We start from the raw sequence: 20,812 nt of genomic DNA, 5'->3' as shown, positions 1-20,812 counted from the left end.
CCTTAGGAATTTTCTGTGCGCTGGCAGCATTGAAATATGAAAGTATGCATCTTTCATATCCAATTTTGTTATGAAGTCCCCTAGTTTTAGCAATGGGATAACCTCTTGTAGTGTTACCATGCAAAACTTCTGGGGCTTTATGGACTTGTTCGCCGGGCGCAGGTCTAGAACAGGACACATGGTGAGATCCTTTTTGGGTACAAGGAAGTATATTGAATAAATACCCTCGTTTACCTGAAGAATCGGGACGGCTTCTATGGCGTCCTTTCCCAGCAGCGCCTCCACCTCTTGGACCAGGATCTGCAGATGTTCCGAAGAAAGGCGTCGATGTTTCGGCGGTCTGAACTGTGGGGGTCGGGCGAATTCCACGCAATAACCGTGGGCGAACGTCTTTAAGACCCACTGGTCTGAAGTTATCCCCTCCCATGCCTTGAGGAAAGATGTTAAATCGCCCCCCGACCGGGGAGACATGGGAGGGGCCTGAACTTCGTGGTCATTTCTGACCCGAGGTTGACGCACCTCTGGAACTGGAGCCTCTGCCTCTATTCTTTCCGCGCTTCTGACCCCTCTGGGGGTAGTAAGCGGGGCTTGCAGCCTGTTGACTTGCGTTGAAGTTGACCGTGCCGAAATTATTTTGAGCGGCGCGGGCTTGTCCTCGAAAGGACCGCCGAGAATTGCTGCCCCTCTGTGAAGAGGGTTTTTGGGAAATATGGTGCAGCAACTTAATAGTCTCATGCGCCTTCTTGGCTGTCTCCAACGCATCGTCTACTGCCTTTCCGAAGAGGTTGGCCTCTTCAATGGGTTTATTGATGATGGATGCCTGAGTCTCAGGCCTGAAACCCGACGTGCGCAGCCACGTGTCTCTTTAGGAGAGTACCCTGTGCGAGAGACCTGCCTGCGGTCTCTGCGGAGTCCAGGGTATTCTTTACAACATTTTGATTGGCAAGTTTGCCCTCAGAGACAATGGCGAGAAGCTCGGCTCTGGTTGGTTCCGGAACCTCCTGGAGGCCTTCCTGGAGTAGGTTCAATTGGGCGATGTAGCTTGCCAGTAACGTCGTGTTATTGGCAATCCGGACGGTATAAGCAGCCGCCGACGTAACCAGTTTGCCTAAGGCTTACAACCTTTTGGACTCCTTGTCCGGGGTTAACTCTCCCGTGGCAAGGGGAACCCCTGTTCTCTTGCAAGTGTTGTTCACCACCAGCGAGTCCGGGATTGCGTGTCCTTTGATATAAAGCGGGTCGGTGGGGGAGGGCCGGAAGAGTTTTTCGACCCTTGGATTCACAGCCCTAGTCTGAGCGGGTGTGAGTAAAGAAGGGGCCAGCCGTCTCTTTACAGACCTCAAGAGGGAATAGACTGGCTAGCCGGAGGCCTTTCATTAATAATGTTTTCCGCGAAATCCTGTTCAGGAAATGCCTCAAGCGTGGCAATTTTAAAGACTTCCGCTGATTTTTTCAACGTGTTGTTGAAAGCCATTTGAGCATCCACCGGGGGAGCTTGCCGAGCCGGTGTGGATGGGGAAGAGTCGAGGCAAACGATATCAGAATTGTGATCGTCCTGCTGGGGGTCCTCCCAGTTGTCCGTTGCGCCTTGGTCTTCCCCATAGTTGTCCAGAAAAGAAGTCTCCTCTTCTGTATAGATGTCTCTATACGTGTCCTTCTGGACATCTTCTTGATAATCAACATAGTGTTGAACTTCTAGCTGTTGGGCAACTCGTGTGTGAGGGTTAGGGTCTACCTGAGCTTTTTTAGGCGGAGGTTGATCAAAAGCCCCGAAAACCTGCTCCAGCCGATCCATATACCCCTCAAATTGTTCCGTAGTCCACTTGGATGACCCAAATGGACCCAGCTGAGCAGGAACAGGGTCCTCCGCCCTAAGGCGTTCAGAGGATCTCCTCAGGGTGCTTGAGAGGGGTACCTGGCTCTCTTCGTAAGAGTCCTCAGGATCGTCTTCCAAAACTGGAAAACCTTTCGGCGGATTGGCCCATAACTGTGGGCGAAACCGGTACTAGTCCCACCTCCGTAGCAATCCTATTGATACTCTTACCGATGGTTACTGAATCTTCGGGGGACAAAGCCTCCGATAATGGTTTCTCGGGTAGAGACCCACTGGTAGTTCGAGGCCTACTCGTAGTTCGAGGCCTACTCGTAGTTTTCGGGGCTGCACGGGCCTTGGAAACCTTGAAACTCGAAGTTTCTTGTTCAGAAACTTCGGCGTGTGTAGTTTAGGGAGTAGTGCCTTTGTTATGTTTATTAAGCCCAGTCATGCGCTGCTGCGGATGCGGGGAAGGCTTCGGATCAAATCGATCCGATGGCGCTGCGCCTTCTTCGACGAGGTCGTCGAGGAGGGCACTTGGGTTGTGTGTTTTGTGCGGTGCAATTGTACGCCCCCGTCACTGGGTGTGGTCTCTGTATCAAGACCGGAGTCGAGCCTGGAAGTGTCGGGGACGGGCGTGGCGGCTCTAGAATCGTCCACCTCAAGGTCTACAAAGTCCGCGTTGGACATTTGGTCATCCGATGTACCCCTGTCACTTTCGGCTGGGGTCGCGGCAGGGGAGGGAGGCTCCATGCGTGACATACCGTACGCGGCCCACCGCTTCAACCGGTGCTCCTTAAGGGATTAAATTTAGGAGTTTAACGCCGAAAATCGCTTTAGTGCTCTAGGGGGAGACAAGCGTACACGAAGTGTGCTCGTCTTTCCACGGATATCTGACCCGTCACCGAGGGCAGAACCTAAATCCGAACGGAAGGGTGACCAGACCAAAAAGTAAAGAAGTGGAAAAGAGGAAAGACCTAGCAGTATGGCAAACCCCGAGCCCACTCTCCCTACTGTGTAGGCCGGCCAGAAGGCCCGACCACGTGGAGGTCCGAACGCCGGATCTTAGGTGTCGGAATCCACAGCCGTAGACGGTACCCCCATAGTCTTCGTCGAAGATGTTCTTGATAGGTGAAATGACCTAACGGGGATTAAACCGACAATTCGGTTAGATAAGCAATGTCTCATGAAGAGCTCCGCTATAGGGCGACCAGTTATCTGGGTGGAAAAAAAACAATCCGAGGGACCTCGGCGCGTGAGAGATTTTGGGTACTCTACACGTCACGATAGGGATAGTGTTTCAGACACCTATGCCGACGTCCCCTTTCGGTCCCCCGAAAGACAAGATGCAATACTCCGCGGTTACCACTGGATGTCGGACCATATGCACAGCATGTGATTCTAAGCAGATTAACAAGCATCAGAAACTTTGATACCTAGCTACACTTATTAGCCCCTGGCATACACATAGGGGAAGGTGGGTGGGACATATGGAGCAATGGTGACTATGAACTAGGAGTACTCTAGTCACTACAGTGAGTAGCTTTAATTACTCCTACGTCCCGTCCCCTTTCCTCCATCCTTGTGGGTGATTCCACCGAACAAGATCAGGTCGAGCCGTAACAACCTGCCTTATGCCTAGGAAGAAGCAAACCAGTTCTTCAGAACCACCTGACCAAACTCAGCAACGCGTCTGGGGCGGGTGTCCAGGAAATCTTGCCTGCAGAAAGCCGACGGAGTGGCCAAAGTAGCCGCCCTGCTGATGACATCCCAGGAAGCAGGTCTCAGAAATGCGACTGCCGTGACCTTAGCCCTCACAGCATGGCCATGCATCCCTTCCGGGGTTGGTTTGCACATGGCCGTATAAGCCTCAGAAATGGCCTGCACCATCCAACGAGCAATCAAAGCATTGCAAGCCTGAGAGCAAGGAGAGGAGCCCCTGAATTTGACAGTCATTAGACTTCCTGAAGGATTTCGACCATGAGAGATAAAACATGAGGACCTGCTTGAGGTCCAAGGAAAGCATGCCCATGTTGGGCTCCGGCTGCAGTTTTGGGAAGAATACTAGGAGACCGATCTGATTCAGATGAAGTGGAGCGATAACCATTGGCAAGAAATTTGGGTGAGTGCGCAAGATTATCTTGTCGCTGTTAAACGTGGTGAAAGGCTCACATGAAGAAAACGCCTGCAGCTCGCTGACCCTGCGTGCAGAGTTGAGAGCCACCAACAAAACTGTCTTTAGTGTCACCAGCCGAATGTCCACAGAGGCCATCGGCTCGAAAGGTTTGCGCTGCAATGCTGCAAGGACCACATTGAAGTCCCAGACCATGTGTGGCCTCTGCACCTTGAGGTGTGCCTTAACCTGGTTAGCCACAAGCCAGTACATCGTCCAACGGACAGGTGACATGATCCAGACCTTTGTCCCGAGCCAAATGGCAGAACCTAGTCCATTTGCTCTTATAGTGGGACAGAGTAGAAGGTGCTTGGCCTGTTGAATGAGGTCCCAGTTGTCATCCGAGAACTGGGTATGCTGAAGCCTCAACTGGTCAGGCGCCAGTGCCAGCCTGGCCAGGTCCAGATGTTCCACTGCCCTGCTGCACCAAGGATCCCCTGTTGGGTATCAGAAAGTGGATGGGCCCATGGGAGCATAACGGCAGCAGATCCGAAAACCGAGCTCTTGAAGCCCAGTGGGGGGCTATCAGGCTAAGGCTGCAGCCCACAGGTCCTTAGGGGCGAAGGGGGAGAGGGGAGGAACTCAACACCTGCGGCTGAAGCAATAGATCTGGAATGCATCTCCTAGAGACCCCTGAAACCCCCCCCCCATGATTCAAACTGCGGGCACTTGGCATTCTGAGGACATACAAACAATTCCAAAAGCGCAGGAAGCGGGACAACATCTGCATTGCGGTCCCCTGGGAAGTGGACTGACGAAATACAAAACCCCCCATAAGGGCCCATTCCCAGATCGATACCGCCTCCATGGAGAGGAGGGGAGGAACGGGTGGCACCCCGCTTGCTCAGGTAGAAAATTGTAGTGAAGTTGTCCGTCCTGCCCAAAACAGACCTGTGCTTGATAAGGGTCAGGCACACTGCCCTGAGCTCAAGCAGATTGAAATGCAGGAGGGCTGCCGCCCAGCTCCATGCACCATGAATGGCATAGCCATACAGAGTAACCCCTCCGACCCCCCCAGCCCGAAAGCAAGGAGTCTGCCGTCAATACCAGGGTAGGCTGCAGTCAAAAAGGAGGCCCCCCCGGAAACATTGTCGTCTGTATTCCAACAGAAAGATTGGGCAGAAGGAGCAGGGTATTATCATCTTGGGTCCACGCCATCGAACGAGAGATCTAGGATCTGCTCCATAACAGAAGAAACATTAGTGGAAGGCATCCACGTGGCCTTCTCACCGACCCCAAGCACAGCCCTATGCTGGCTGTGTCGATGTGGGAAACCGAAGACACCATGAGGTCTGGCGCGTTATCCTGCTGCCAATGTAGCCCTGCTATGGCATAGCATTGTCTGACCAAAGACTCAAGGACCTTGTCTTCAGAAAGACATATTGAGGTAGCTCCCGAGGAGGAAAACGACTAAGACTATGGTTTAGAATAGGGTGAGGCCACAGCCACCACCGAGTAGTTCGGCTGATGGTGGGCAGCCAAGAGGATTGGCTCCCCATCTATCAGCCTGAAACTGCTGTTCAGTTTCATGTTCCTCTGGGCAGTGTCCCTGGGTTTTTCGCAGACCTTCCTCTCGACCAGCAGGACATCCTTCTGTAGAGGGATGCCTGAACAGATTGTGGTGCGTTTGCCCAAAACATCTGCTAGCACTCCCGACTCCTGGGGGGCCTCCTCAAGTAGGGGGACCCCCAATAAGTCTGCAAGGCCCTGAAGACATTTTCAGATGCAGAGGGTACGTCGTCCTGGGTGTCATTACTATCACGCCCCTACCTGCCCCCCACCCCGTTTTGAAGAATGAGTTGAGTCTGGGCCCTGGGACAAAGGTGCCAGCAGGGTCCCCCCCCATCTTGACCCAGACCGAACACAGATCTAACAGTTGAGAGGGGGAGGTGTTGGTGGTAGGAAGCAGAGGGGTCTGGACAACCAGCAAGGCATGGATCAGGGAAAGTACAGGCACTGGCAGCGCAGGAGGAACCAGCAGTGAGCCCAGATGAGTCCGGGGGTAGTACAACCGGAGGGTTCACCTGGTCAATGGTCTGGAGGAGCCCAGTCGTTCGGGCAACGCAGAAGGAGGCATCGCTCTTCGCAAGCCGATGAATCCCGAAGCGCTAGGCCTCTTTTCCTGATTGAAGAGCCAAGGTGCACGAGGAATGTAGCCATAAGGGCTGTGAAGGTTAGATAGAAAAATGGCTGCCGGCCTAGCAGGCTCCGCCATGAGCCCATCCGCCATTTTGGGACCTTCCGCCATGCCGTGGGCAGGAGGGCGCATAGGGCGGAGAGCCACAAGACGGCTCAGACATGGGAGGCTACAGCTTGGGTCTTGCACCCGAAGCAGAAGCGCCGACCTCAGCGATCGCTCCAGTAGGCGATGGGTCCTCGGACGACAGGCCGATGGTCGTAATGCCCCGACTCAAGACCTGGGAGCGACCTCCAGCACACTGCACGCTCTCAACTCCTGTACTGGTGGTCGTGCCGAGGAATTACTCTGAGTTGCCACCCAACGATCCCTTTCCCCTTGGGGTCGAAGGAGTATGAACTTGATCTCCCTACCCAGAACAGCCAGACAGGGCCCATTGACTTGGGAGACTGAAGGCTTGAGGGCCTCAGGTCAGCACCTGGAAGAGCCACTGGGCACCTCAGCTTGGGAGTCGGTAGCCTTAGAGGCCTGAATCCTAGGAACCCTTGCCTATGGGAACACCCGGAAAGTAGTTGCCTCGCTGAGGAGCCATGCTGAACAGATGGCCTCCTTTGTCTTGAGGAGAGGTCCTGGAGACTACGTTCTTGAGGTGCGCCGGAGAAGTGTGAAAGATCTCCCTACAACGAGACAACCGATTCTTCAATGCCCTGTGATAGATGGCTGCAAACCTTGGACGCGTCCCAGCGATGGTCGGGCCCCAGGCACTCAAGACAGAGTGCATGAGGGTCCGAGGCAGGAAACGGGCGGACGCACAAAGCACATCTTGTGAATCCCTCCTGCATCTGACAGGCAACCAAATTTTAAATAAGACTGAAAAACAAAGAAAGGGAGCAAGCACAAAGTTAAAAAAATCTCTGCGCTGGCTGTTGAGTCCACACCATCCGTGCAGACAAAAGGGACTGCGGTGAGGGGCAGGGTGACCCCGAGGTTGCGCACCAGCGCCCTATACTACATTTAAAGAGGGAGCCCAATTTATCGCTGCCAAAGGTTCTGGTACCGTCCCCATGTTGGGGGGACGACCACAAAAATGGAGGAAAGGGGACAGGACGTAGGAGTAGGAACAAGTTACTTACCTGTAACTGTTGTTCTCCAGCATGGGTCTGGCATGGATTCACATGCTCATGAATATTCCCCGTCGTCAGGCTGGGAATCCTCGGTAAAGAAAAAAATCAGTATCAGTTTCGTTTCTGATCTGTCTTTCGTAGTAGTAACCAATCACTGATCTCTGCGTCATACTGACCACAGCCAATGACTGCCCTCTACCCAAGCCCCACCTCTGGCAGCCATCTTCAGATTTGGTAGCACGTGAAGAGGCAGTATGACCAAGTGAAGAGCCGCAGAGGGGTAGGAGGGAGGGTTCGCATGTGAATCCATGCCAGACCCATTCTGGAGAACAACAGTTACAGGTAAGTAACTTGTTCGTTCTCCAGCATGGGGTCTGGCATGGATTCACATGCTCATGAATATAAGAATAAATAGCAGTACACACATGCACAACCACGGGAGGTGGCAAAGGCTCAACATTAAGCAATACAACAACTCAACATTAAGCATCTCTTACCTCCTCACCAGGCTCACCTTAAGCGAACAGGTTGCGCAGCACTGCTTGGCCGACCCTGGACTCCTCCCTGGAATCCCGATCGACGCAGTAGAATCTCGTGAAGGTGTGCATCGTCTCCACGTAGCAGCCCTGCAGATGTCCAGCAGCGGCACACCAGATAAGAACGCCGTAGTAGCAGCGATCGCTCTGGTCGAATGGGCTCTCGGACGGCCTGGCAGCGGTCGGTTAACCAACCGGTGGCAGTGTATGATGCAGCCGGAGAGCCATCTGGAAATAGAAGACTTCGAGAGAGCCTTCCCTTGATTCACAGGTCCAAATTTCACGAACAGCTGTGATGTCCTCTGGAAACTCTTCGTGCGGTCCACGTAGAACTTCAGCGCTCTAGCCACATCCAGCGAGTGCAAAGTCCTCTCGGCCGGCGACGAAGAAGACGGGAAGAAAACAGGTACCAACAAGGGCTCGTTAAGATGGAAGTCGGACAGCACCTTGGGCATAAAGGGGGGTTGCGTCCTAAGCACCACCCTCGAGGCATGGAAAGTCAAGTACGGTGCTTTGAAGGATAGGGCCTGGATCTCTCCCACTCGTCGTGCGGAGGTAATGGCCACCAGGAATGCAGTCTTCCACGACGCAAACTTCATCGGTGCGGAGTGCATCGGCTCGAATTGGGGCCCCATGAGCCTGGTCAGCACCACGTTAAGTTCCCACGCCGGGGCCGGGGCCTTCACCGGCGGGAACGACCGGAACAGTCCTTTCATAAACTCTTACCAGTCGATGGGACCACAGGGACATCCGTCCTGTGGTTCTGGTATATCTGGAGATCGCCGCCAGATGAATCTTAATGGAGGCATGGGCTAGCCCAGCCTTTGCCAGCGAAAGCTCTCTCTGCATTCGGCCGGTATATTGTAGCCTCCAAACTCTAGCGCTGCAGGAGCCAAGCCTGCAGGTTCAGCGACGCCGGGTCGTGGTGGAAGATGGCACCTCCTTCTGTGGAGAGAAGGTCCGCGTCCGCCGACAGCTTGATGGGAGGGGACGTTGACAAGTCCAGAAGGTCCGGGAACCAGATCTGCCTCTGGCACGCCGGTGAGACGAGGATCATCCTGCACCGGGACCTCTTGAGCTGGCTGATGAGTCGAAGCAGCAACGGCAACGGAGGGAACGGAGGGAACGCATACAGGTGTAGGCCGTCCCAGGGGAACGAGAACGCATCGCCCATGCTTCTCGGATGGGGAAACCTGCTGGCGAACCTCTTGCACTTCGAGTTAGTCGCTGTTGCGAACAGGTCGATTTGGGGTTTGCCCCATCGTCGGAAGAGTTGATCCACCTGATCCTGGCGCAGTTCCCACTCGTGACACGCGCGCAGCTCCCTGCTGAGCGAGTCGGCGATGGTGTTGCTTTCTCCTGCCAGGTGGAAGGGAACCAGGAACATCCCCTGGGCGACCGCCCAGTGCCACAGATCCTGTGCCTCCTTGGATAGGGCTGGGGGATCTGGTGCCTCCCTGCTTCCGTATGCAAAACATTGTCGTGGTGTTGTCCGTGAAGATCCGTACCACCTTGCCCTTGAGCGACGGGAGGAACGATTTGAGAGCCTAGAACACGGCTTGGAGTTCCAGGACGTTGATGTGCAGGAGCCTCTCCTCCAGGAGCCAGAGGCCTCTTGCGTGGAGATCTCCGGTGTGGGCGCCCCAACCTTCCAGGGTGGCGTCTGTCGTCACCGTCTCCTGGTACGCCGGCGTCTGAAAGTCCTTGCCCGCCGTGAGGTGTGCTCAAACGCCACACCACTGGATCGCCCGCCGGAACACCTCGTTGAGGGGGACCCTGTCTTCGAAGGTGCCCGTCGCCTGCATCCAACGGGCGTCGAGAAATTCTTGAAGAGGGCGCATCCGTAGTCTGCAGAGGCGCACCAGGTAGATGCAAGAGGACATCATCCCCAGGAAGGACTTGATGGACCTCACCCTGGCCACGTCCGTGGCTAGCAGGCGCTGCACTTTGCCTAGAATGGTCTTCGTCCGTTCTTCCGACGGGGCCGCCAGGCGCCTCACTGTATCGAGCTTCGCTCCCAGAAACAGGGCCACCTGCGACGGCACCAGGTGGGACTTTGGGTAGTTTATGGCAAATCCCAGGTCTGTGAGTAGCTGGACGGTCCTCGCAGTGTGTTCGACGGCGAGTTCCCTCGTCTTTGAGCGGATGAGCCAGTCGTCGAGGTAGGGGTAGACGTGAATCCCCTGCAGGCGCAGCCGCCACTGGTGCTAGGCACTTGGTAAAGACCCGACTTCAATCCGAACGGCAGTGCTCTGAATTGGTAGTGGCGTCCCTGGACGACGAACCTGAGGAACTTTCAGTGACTTTTGAGGATGGGAACATGGAAGTATGCATCCTCCAGGTCCAACGAAAATAGAAAGTCGCCTTCCTCCAGCTGTCCCAGTACGTGCTGGAGGGTGACCATCCTGAACTTTTGTGATCTGATGTATTTGTTCAAACGACGAAGGTCCAGGATGGGGCGCCAGCCGCCCGTCTTCTTCCTGACGAGGAAGTATCTTGAGTAAACCCGGAGCCTCTTCGGGACAAGCTCGATGGCGCCTTTCCTGAGCATCGCCCGTACTTCCAACAGCAGTTGCGGGACGTGATTTTCCTTCCTGGCCACAGGTGGAACGTGATGGCACTTCTTCAGGAATTCGATAAGTCCTCTTGCCAGGGTATCCAGCACCCAACGGTCGGTGGAGATGGACTTCCACACGCCGACGAAATTCACCAGCCGGCGTCCCTCCGGGGTGCTTCGGTGGGGGCCCGAGAACACGGCCGGTTCAGTCCTGCTTGGAGGTGGTGGCCTTGCCACCCTGGCCACCTTGCCGACGGCGGTGAGGCGCTCCCTGCTTGCCGCGTCCCCTTTAGGCCTTCTGAGACGAGGAGCGTGCCGCGTGCCGCCTGGCGGTAGGACGACGAGCCACCGCTGGATCCCTTGGAGGCCCCCGGTCTGCCTCCGGAGCTCCGAAAGGGCTGTCGTTGCTGAAGGGCTCCTAGGGCGCGGGCCGTCTCCGTGTCCGTTTTTATGGCTTGATTCGTCCACCGCCTTCCCGAACAAGTTGCTGCCGTCGAACGGCATGTCCAACACCCTTGTCTGGACGTCCTGACGGAAGTCGGTCGCCCAAAGCCAACCCCGTCGTCGTAGGCAAACACCGTTGCCCAGCTGGCAGAACCCGGTATCGGCAATATTGGTTGCCACCGTTATGGCATGGTCCGACGCCACCTCGCCCTCTTGCAGTAGTTCCAGGGCCTCGGACCTCTTGTCGTCCAGCAGGAAGTCCAAAATGGGGGCCAGCTTAAACCAGAGCTCCCTGTCGTAACGGGCCACGATCGCCAGGGCGTTGGCCGCTTTGATCGTTGTCGCCGCCGACGAAATGACCCGCCGCCCCATGGCGTCCAACTTCTTTCCCTCGCCGTCCGGCGGGGAATTCCACGTCGAGGCTCCTGACCCCGCCGCTTTCTTCTTAGCCGCCGCCGCGACGACCGAGTCTGGCGTTGGCTGGGCCCTGAGGCACAGGGGAGCGGTTTCGGGGACCCGGTACTTCTTCTCGTACCGGTCCCGTTTGGCTGGTGCCGTGGAGGGGTTTTTGAGAACCGACAGGCCCTCCTCCCAGATGTCATCGATTAGGGGCACCGCAATGACTGTCTTCCTCTTGGCCTCCCGGCGCTCCGGGCAGGGCTGGAACAATTCAGACGCCCTGGCGATCATGGCGTGGAATGAGCCAATCTCGTCGGGCGGCGAGGCCCATGCGACAGGAGACGGGAGACCCGTTCCGTCGTCGTCGCCCTCAGAACCCGTCGTCGAACCCAACGCACCGTCATCTCCCGACTTGTGGGAGGATGAGGAGGGAACTGTAGGCCTCGCGGGGGCGAGCGGAGGAGAGGGTTGGGTCCTCCGACGTTTGTACTGAGGACTTCCCGACGGGCCAGGTTACGGGTCCTCCGGCCTGGGCCGAGGGAATCTCGTCCTTATCTCAGAGCATAAGGACTGGATGGCAGACAAAATGGCCGCGAGCCATGCTGAGGCCTAGGGTCCGGCCGCGCCGGAAGGGAAGGCCGCTCTTCCTCACCATCGTCGTCTTCCTCGGTTATCTCCAGAGGATTTTACTGACGGGATCGAACCTTCTCGAATTGGTCTTCGAGGTTCCTCACGGCCTCGGTCAGTTCCTCCTCTGAAGCTGACTCTGAGCTGGAGGAGGGCACCGTGCCCCCCCCTCGTTTCTTCCATCATGGCGGCCACTACTATGGTCTGAAAAGAGGATTCCCTCCTTGGCGGCAGGGAAACTCTAGTCCCAGAGGCAGTCTCTGCTGGCGGTGTCTCTGCCGGCTTGGCCAGAGTCACCGCGATAGCCTCGATAGAGGCCTTCGCCTGCTGGGTAGGGGCCTTCACCACCTTAGGTGCGTCCCGGGCCTTCTCCTTCGGGGGAGGGGCGACGCCTCGCTCCCCCTCTTCCGAGATCTGACGGGGCTTCTCCCGAAGCTTACCCGGGGTCTCAGACTTTATCTTCCCCGAACCGGAGCGTTGGCTCGTTGTTGACGGTGCCAGGGAAGGAGCGCCCTGCCTGGCGACCGAAGAGCCCGACCTTTCGGCGCTCCCGGAGCCAGCGGACTCACGGCGCTTGGCCTGGTGTTGGGCCCCCGTCGCTGGGGCGCCCGCACAGGACTTTGAAGCCCGCTCGGACCCTTTCTTCTTCTTCTCACCCGTCGAGCCCTTCTCCAACCAGCTTGCGAGACGGGATCGACGGTCCCTCATGGTCCGCTCCGACAAGTTCTTGCAGAACTGGCAGTCCTTCTCTACATGTCTTGTCCCCATGAAGACAGTAGCGGCATCGCGAATGTTCGTCCTCCTTAAACACATTCTGCAGCCCGCATCCAGGAAAGCTGCGAAAAATCTTGGGTCCGGGCAACAAACTCGCATCTTGGGCCATCTTGAAGTAGGCCGCGAATCTTCTGGAATCCTCCAAGAAGTTGATTCGACGAAATCTTCACCCTTGAGGGGCGTAGGAAAATCCTGCAACGGGTAGCCGTTAACGGGAGTAAAAACGGTGGAGCTTGAGGCTCTATTAACTGAAAAAAATGTGAAAAATCACCTGAAAAAGCGCGAAACATGCAGTAAAAGCTCAAGAGCTAAGCACGAGGACTCCCAACACATGAACGTGCGGTAAAAATCTGAAGATGGCTGCCAGAGGCGGGGCTTAGGTAGAGGGCAGTCATTGGATGTGGTCAGTATGACGCAGAGATCAGTCATTGGTTACTACTACGAAAGACAGATCAGAAACGAAACTGATACTGGTTTTTTCTTTACCGAGGATTCCCAACCTGACGACGGGGAATATTCATGAGCATGTGAATCATGCCAGACCCCATGCTGGAGAATAAACATTGTCCCCTTCTTAGTGTCTCAAATCAGTGGACTACACAACATACCATCAGATGGCATCGGCAAGACTGAAAATCAGAAGTTTCTTTATACACTGAAACATCCAAGTTTCTTTTGACATATCAAGAGTATTCAGAATTGCTTGCTTTCAAACCAGCAGCAGGATATTGGTTTAAAACATTGTTAAATTAACAGGTCAATGTATATAATACAGATCTATGTTTGCTATTTTTGTTTTCAGAATTGTGTAATACATCCTTACCTCCTCTCCTCGAAAAGCTACCATTTCTTTCGGGTCCATTTTCTCCTATAGAAAGCAAATAGAACAACTTGACGTCATTTTATAGGCAACTCTAAAATCAAACCCACAAGATCAGATCCCAATTAACATTTACAATGTAGAAGTAAGAACTGATTTAGGGTATGTCAATTTCTACAATCAATCTTAAGAAACCTAGCTGCACCTGTATTATTCATGAAGATATTCCTCAAATGAAAAAAAATGCAACCTTTGTCTCCAACGTGCAGTAGGGAAAAATAGTACTGCGGCCACCCGGCTGCTGCCTTTATGTGACATTCACTAAGAGTAAAGGTCTTCAGCATTACCACCTTAACTTTGAGAGGAAACTCCAATTAAATGCTACTTACTACACTTTTGACTACCAACATGATTTTGGTACTGCTCTTCCCGGAATATTAGAGACTGAGTAGCACTATGCAGGTGAACCTGTGTCTGTGGTTGTTAGTTAAGAATTGGTGCAGTGACACTGTGCAAGACTACACAACACTCATCTGCTTGGTATTAGGAAATCCACCTTTTGGTATAAGTCTGTATAACACAAGTTGGTAGTGTGACTGAGCAGCCAGGCCCATCTCAAGAGGTGTAAATGTGAGTTGTAATTATATAATTATCAATTTAAATAAGCGTTCTTTAAAAAGGCAATTCATGTAACAATGTAAATATACTTTACAAATACTTTTCAGAATCAAATACTTAGTGGACACTATTTGGATACGCTTCTTACACAATTCCTACACACCGAGGTGACCACATGGACAGTAAAGGCATTTTTATACTTTGCAGATTGAGGTTGCAGAAAGGAAAGTTTACGAAAGGAAAAAGGTTAAACAGGTTCTCAGTATGTGTGAGGACACAAATCTTCCAATGGAATCGAGACAAGCCTTTCCCAGCAATAACAGTCTAAAACAGGTTACCGTCTATGAGGGACAAAGAATATCAAGCTAGTTACTTACCTATAACTGTTTTCCAGCATGGGTCTTGCATGGATTCACATGATGAATATGCCCGGTTGTCCGGCCAGGAAACCTCAGTAAAAGAAAAAACAGTTTCACTTTGGTTTATAGATGAAATAAACAGTGTAAACTAATCACTGAGCTCTGGGTCATACTGACCCCAGCCAATGACTGCCTTCTCCCTAAGCACCTCCGGTGGCAGACATCTTCAGATTTGGTGGCACGTAAAGAGGCAGAATGACTGAAAAGAGACAGAGGGGCAGGAGGGAGGGTTCGCATATGAATCCATGCCAGAACCACGGTGGAGAACAGTTACAGGTAAGCAACTTGTTCCTTCTCCAGCAAGGGGTCTGGCATGTGTTTAAATGCTCATGAATAAAGAATACATAACAGTACATACATACACCCACAACCACGGGAGGTGGAAAGGCTCAAAAGAAGCAATTACTCTTACCTCCTCACCAGGTTCACCTTCAAGCAAACAGGTTGCGTAGCACTGCTTGGCCGAATCTTGACTCCTCTCTGGAATCCCTGTCGATGCAGTAGAATTTCATGAAGGTGTGCGTAGACCTACACGTAGCAGCCCTACAGATGTCCAGCAGGGGCACACCAGCTGGTAACACCATCGTAGCAGCAATCTGTTGGGTAGAATGGGCTCTCGAACAAGCAGGTAGAGGTCGGTTTGCGAACAAGTGACAATGAGTGATGCAGCCGGAAAGCCACCTGGAGATGAAGCCTTGTGGACAACTCATTCCCATGGTTCACAGCACAAAAGTTCACAAAAAGCTGAGAAGTTTTCCAGAAACTCTTTGTGCGGGCCACATAAAACATCAGCGCTCGAGCCACATCCAGCGAGTGCAAAGTCCCTTCAGCCAGCGACAAAGGCGTTGGAAAAAACACAGGCAACACCAAGTGTTAGTTGAGATGAAATTACGACGGAACCTTGGGCCTGAAGGAGGGGTGCGTCTGCAGCACCACCCTTGTCTTGTGCAAATTCAAAAAGGGCCGCTTACAGGACAGGGCCTGGATCTCACCCACTCTCCTGGGGGAGATTATGGCCACAAGGGAAGCAGTCTTCCATGAAAGGAACGAGAGGAGCTTGATGCATTGGCTCGAAGGCCCAACCGCACCCCCCATGAGCCTAGTCAGCACCAAGTTGAGTTCCCACACAGGGGCAGGAGCCTTCACCGTCGGGACCTCTATGCAGTCTGCCAACAGCTCGTAACCCCCACACTCTAATGCTGCAGGAGCCCGGCCTTCTGGTTCAGCGATCATGGGTCGTGGAGCAGGATTGCGCTTCCTGTGGCGAGCAGATCCGCGACCACTGGTAGCTTGACTAGAGGAGACGCCGACATGCTGAGAAAGTCTGGGCACCAGATCTGCCTCGGCCCTGCTGGTGCGACGAGGATCATCCTGAACAGACAGTCTTGAGTTGACCGATGACTCATAGTAGAGGCAACGGAGCGAACGCGTACAGGAACAGACCTTCCCACAGAAACAAGAATGCGTCCCTCATGCTCCCTGGCTGGGAGAACCTGTTGGCGAACCTCTGGCACTTGTTAAGTCGCCGCAAATAGATCGATCTGGGGTATAACCCATCTGAGGCAGAGACTGTCCACTTGATCCTGCCGACTCGTGGCAAGAGCGCTGCTCCCTGCTGAGAGAGTCGGCAACTGTGTTCTTTACTTCCGCCAGGTGAAAGGAACAAGAAACATGCCCTGGGCGACGGCCCAGTGCCACAGTTGCTGCGCCTCTCTAGAGCACTGGGAACCTGGTGCCCCCATGCTTTCTGATGCAAAACATTATGGTGGTATTGTCCGTGAAGACCCTCACCACCTTGCCTTTGAGAGATGGAAGAATTGACTTGAGGGCCCAAAACAAGACGATGTGGAGCTGCTCCTCCAGCAGACAAAGGCCTCTAGTGTGGGCACATCTGGTGTGGGCTCCCAGCCCTCAGGGAAGCGTCCTTTGGGACAGTGTCCTGGTAAGGAGGGCTCTGGAAGTCTTTGCCCCCAGCGATGTCTGAGCGCACGCCCCACCACCTTATAGCTCAACAGAACTAGTCGTCAAGCACAATCCTGTCCTTGAAGCTTCCGGACACCTGGGTCCAACGGGCATCCAAGAATTCCTGGAGGGGTCGCATCCACAACCTGCAGTGCCATATCAGGTAGATACACAACATCATGCCAAACGGCGACTTGATGGTCCTCACTGTGGCGATCTTCAGTGCTAACAGCTGCTGCACTTTGCCCAAAATAGCCCCTATCCTCTCCTCCGAGGGGGCCACCAGCCATAATACTGTGTGTAGCCTGGCCCCCAGGAATAGGGCGTCCTGCGATGGAATCAAGCAGGACTTTGGATAATTCACTGAGAACCGCGAATCCGTCAGCAGCCGAACGGTCCTAGTGTGAACGACAGTGATGCCCCTTGACTTAGCCCGGATAAACCAGTCGTTGAGGTATGGGTACACATGTATTCCCTGTACACGCAGAAGGGCCAGGCACTTTGTAAAGACTGGGCACCGACTTCAGTCCGAAGGGGAGAGTCTTGAACTGGTATGAGTGCAGGAACTTGCAATGTTTTTCGTGAATGGGGGACGTGGAAGTACGTGTCCTCTAGATCCAACCACGACAAACCGTCTCCCTCCTCCAGTTGGCAGAGCATTTGCTGCAACGTGGCCATACTGAATTTTTGGGACTTTATGTACTTGTTGAGTCGTCGTAGATCGAGAATGGGCTTCCAGCCCACGGTCCTTCTTACTAAGAAGTATCTGGAGTAAACTCTGGAGTTGCTTCGGAAGAAGCTCTATCGCCCCTTTTTTTTAACATGGCCTGAAACTCCAGCCGCACCTGTGGCCGGTGGAATCTGCAGAAACTCGCTGAAACTCCAAAGTGTGTCCATGGGCGAGAGCTCCCAGCACCCATCCATCAGTGGAGTAGTTTTCCCATACGCTGACTAAGTTTGCAAGCCGGCCTCCCACCAGGGTGCTGGGGTGGGGCCCGAGGTCCAAGCCTGTTCAGTCCTGCTTGGAGGACAGCGCTGTTCCTTGGGAGCCTCGACGATGACGGTGGCCACCTCCGAAGGCCTTTGAACGACCCTTGTAGGCTTCCTGGGTCGTTGAACGGGAGGGCTGGCGGTAAGAAGACAATCCTCTGCCGAAACCCTTTGAAGATCTGCCCAACTTCCCTCCTGAGGAACAAAAGGAAAGAGCTGTTGTAGCGTGCCAAGAGCACGGGCCTTCTCTGCGTCAGCCTTGATGGCCTGAAAAGATTCAGATGACCTTTGCGAAGAGATTGTCTCAGAGCAGCATGTAGGACCCGCATCTGAACCTCTTGCCTAAAGTTTCAGCCAGCCACGACATCTGAGGCAAACCCTGTTTCTCATCCGGCAGAACCCCCTGTCCGCAATGTCCAGGGCCACGGTGATGGCGTGGTCCGACGCCACCTCGCCCTCCTGAAGCATCTCCATCGCCTCGACTGGTTTGTCCTCGGGGAGGAAATTCAGTATTGGGGCCATCTTGTACCATAACTCCCGGTTGTACCTGGCCAGGATAGCTAAAGCATTCGCCACCTTGACCATCGTCGCCAGTGACTAGATGACCTTTCTACCCACGGCATCCAACTTCTTCCCTTCGCTGTCTGGGTGAACAGAGGCTGAGGACAATGACTTGGATGATTTCTTCTGCGCAACCGCCGAGACCAGAGTCCGGTGATGGCGGTGACCGCAGACACTTGGGTGCAGACTCCGGCACCTGGTATTTCTTTTCTAGCTGGTCTCTTTTCACCGGGGCTGAGGCAGGGTTTTTCAGCAGCGCCAGACCCTCATCCCAGACATCGTCCAGGAGGGGCACCGCCAGACCGGTCTTCGTTTTTGCCTCCCAGCATTGATAAAGGAAGACCTCCTTCGTCTCCTCTGGCGTGAGCTGGAAGAGTTCAATCTGCATGCGACCATGGAGTGGAAGGAGCCCACGTCATCCGGGGAGAAGCCCTAGGAGGTGGCGGGATGCCGCCGTTGTCGTCTGTCTGTCTGTCCCTGTATCCCTAGGGGGGAAAAGGGCACTGGCAGCTGGAGCGGAGGGTGCTTATTCCTTTCCTTCAGCAGTGGTGGCCCCATATCATCGCTGTTGGTGCCGTCAGCATCCTCTTCTGTATATCTGACACCAGAGTGTGGTGGGTCAAGAGAAAGTCATACGACAGATCTCTGGAGGTGCCTGGGGAGCGCCTATGTGGTCGTCCGGTCCCCACTTCCAGGGGAGAGTACCGCTGACATTACCATCATCTGCAACGTCTTCCAGGATGGTGTGGGTGGGAACCAACGTCCTCCTAGTCGACGAAATATCTGTGCCCTGGAGTGCTTCTACACCCCCCCAGCCCCCAATATTGGCTCCCAGTCTCAGGCTAAGGGACAGCATCCTCTTTTCCGGGGTCATTTCCACTGGTTTGGCCACCAAAGCCTCCCGCCTGGTAGAGCCACCCTAGCCGCCGTAGGGGTACTTTCCCCTTTGAAAGGGCGGTCGCCACCAGCTCAATAGATGAGGACGATTTAGCCTCCATCACATAGGCCTTCACAGGCAGGGACACCTTGTCCTGTTGCCTTGTCTTCTCCGGTTTCTAGCACAGCTTCCAACTTTCCAAGTTGGTAGCCAACTTTCTCTTCGACAAACAATTGTTGCGAGTGTTATAGGCTGAGGGCGATGGAGGATTAGCGCATCATGGCCATTGCGGGACCCACTTGCGCGGCGACCCAGACGGAAACTGACTCGCAGTGCTTGGCCTTGTCTTGTAACCCCACAAATGGAGCACCCTCAAAGGACTTAGAAGCCTGCTCTGACTGGGCGGATCCGGATGAGGCATGCCCTTGTGAACCACACAGGGAAGGGGCGGGGCCTTGGAGCCACTCCACCACTCTGGTGTGCCGATCCTTCAAAGTGTGCTTGGAAAAGCCACGACAGATCACTCAATCCTCTTGCTTGTGCGTTGGGGAAAGACAAAAGCACTGGGAATGCTTGTCCTCCATGAAATTATTCGGCAACCTTGAAGAGGGAAGCCCCGTCGTCCTCCTCAGACATGGTCAGCATGTAGTGTGGGGCCAATGGCTTTCTGGAAACTTCGAAGATGAGGCACTCGACGTTTCCGCCCTTGAGGGGTGATGTAAGATGCCGGAAAACTGATCCCCGTTGGTCGGATGAAGAAACGATAGAACGCACAGGCTCGAGCTATCAAAAATCAGATTTTCCTAGCAAAAAAAGCACGAAAAATGCAGAAAGATAAGAGCGAAGCATGAGGACTCCCAACACTTGGATGTGTGGTAAAAATCAGAAGATGGCTGCCAGAGGTGGGTCTTAGGGAGAGGGCAGTCATTGGCTGGGGGTATGACCCAGAGTACAGTGATTGGTTTACAGGAGAAAGTTTGTAAACAAAAGTGAAACTATCCTTTAACCGAGGATTGCCCTGCCTGACAGGGAATATTCATGAGCATGTGAATCCATGCCAGATCCCATGCTGGAGAACAGTCAATCAGCTAGAAGAGTCTGCAGGGAGCCAGGACAGCCTAAGTCAATTTGCAACATCTAGTGATCTGAGGTACTTTTTAGATAAAAGTCTTGCACAATGTTAGAGAGTTTGTTAGAAAATCACTTGTAGGGTCACATGCTGTTAAGCCTGTGAAAGGAGAGTTGGAATCAACTCTGAAAGAAAGCCACTGCAATGCCCAACAGAGAGAAGCACAGCTGAAAGACAATGAGGTAAGTACCCCAAGTCTGAAAAGCACCTGCGGTTTGAAGAAAAGTGGTCCAGCTGGATTCTGTCATGTTACAGCGGTGCAGACCCAGTGTTCCTGAGCCTCCATCGTGGAGACTAGAGGGAGGATGTCGGGAGGTCGTTGGCGGCTACAGGTTTTTTTTTTGGTTTAGCAGCACTTCACGGTTTCAGTGCTTGGTAAACAGCACCGTCGTGGATCTCTGATACCGTTTAGGCTTCCTTCACTCCTTGGGTCCTGCACTCTGGTGAGGGAACTCTAGCTCTGGTCGTCCTTCTTCTGGAGGGCCCTTAGGAGACTCCTGGAGCGTCTGGCCGGATTTCAGAGGTTGCACTCGACTATGGATTTCTCGACGCCTGGCACTCGGTTCTTGCAGCAGCAAAGTCATACAGCCAGTCAGGGAAGATGGCTCAGTGAAGTTCGTCTCAGGGTTAGTTGGTACCACTAAACCAAGGGAAGAAGTTGTTGCTGCCGGAGCTTCTCTGTCGCATTGAATAAGGAGGAATTTCTGTCAGGGTTTTTCTGGGTTCCTGTAAAATGTTTTCTGTGGTTGGGTTTGGTTTGTTTGGCCTTAACTTTTATCTGCAGTGTGTGGACAGTCTCCCAAGCCAACATGGTGGTTTGCATCTGGCACCCTGTTAGGCTCGGGAATGACA

General features: G+C 53.8%; 1 protein-coding gene across 3 annotated transcripts in view; it reads right to left on the bottom strand.

The window, feature by feature from the left end:
- The window catches only part of DDX4 (DEAD-box helicase 4), a 1,871,246-nt gene that overhangs the window by 1,124,009 nt on the left and 726,425 nt on the right, over positions 1-20,812 (bottom strand). For all 3 annotated transcript variants that reach the window (XM_069627287.1, XM_069627289.1, XM_069627288.1), the window contains exon 7: positions 13,408-13,452. In XM_069627287.1, coding sequence (XP_069483388.1) covers positions 13,408-13,452 — 45 coding nt within the window. The remainder of the gene's footprint in view (positions 1-13,407; positions 13,453-20,812) is intronic.

This window comes from Ambystoma mexicanum, chromosome 6p, assembly GCF_040938575.1.
Source record: "Ambystoma mexicanum isolate Mex_15411 chromosome 6p, UKY_AmexF1_1, whole genome shotgun sequence".
In the NCBI taxonomy this organism is placed as follows: domain Eukaryota; kingdom Metazoa; phylum Chordata; class Amphibia; order Caudata; family Ambystomatidae; genus Ambystoma; species Ambystoma mexicanum.
This window is presented reverse-complemented; position numbering and strand designations above follow the sequence as displayed.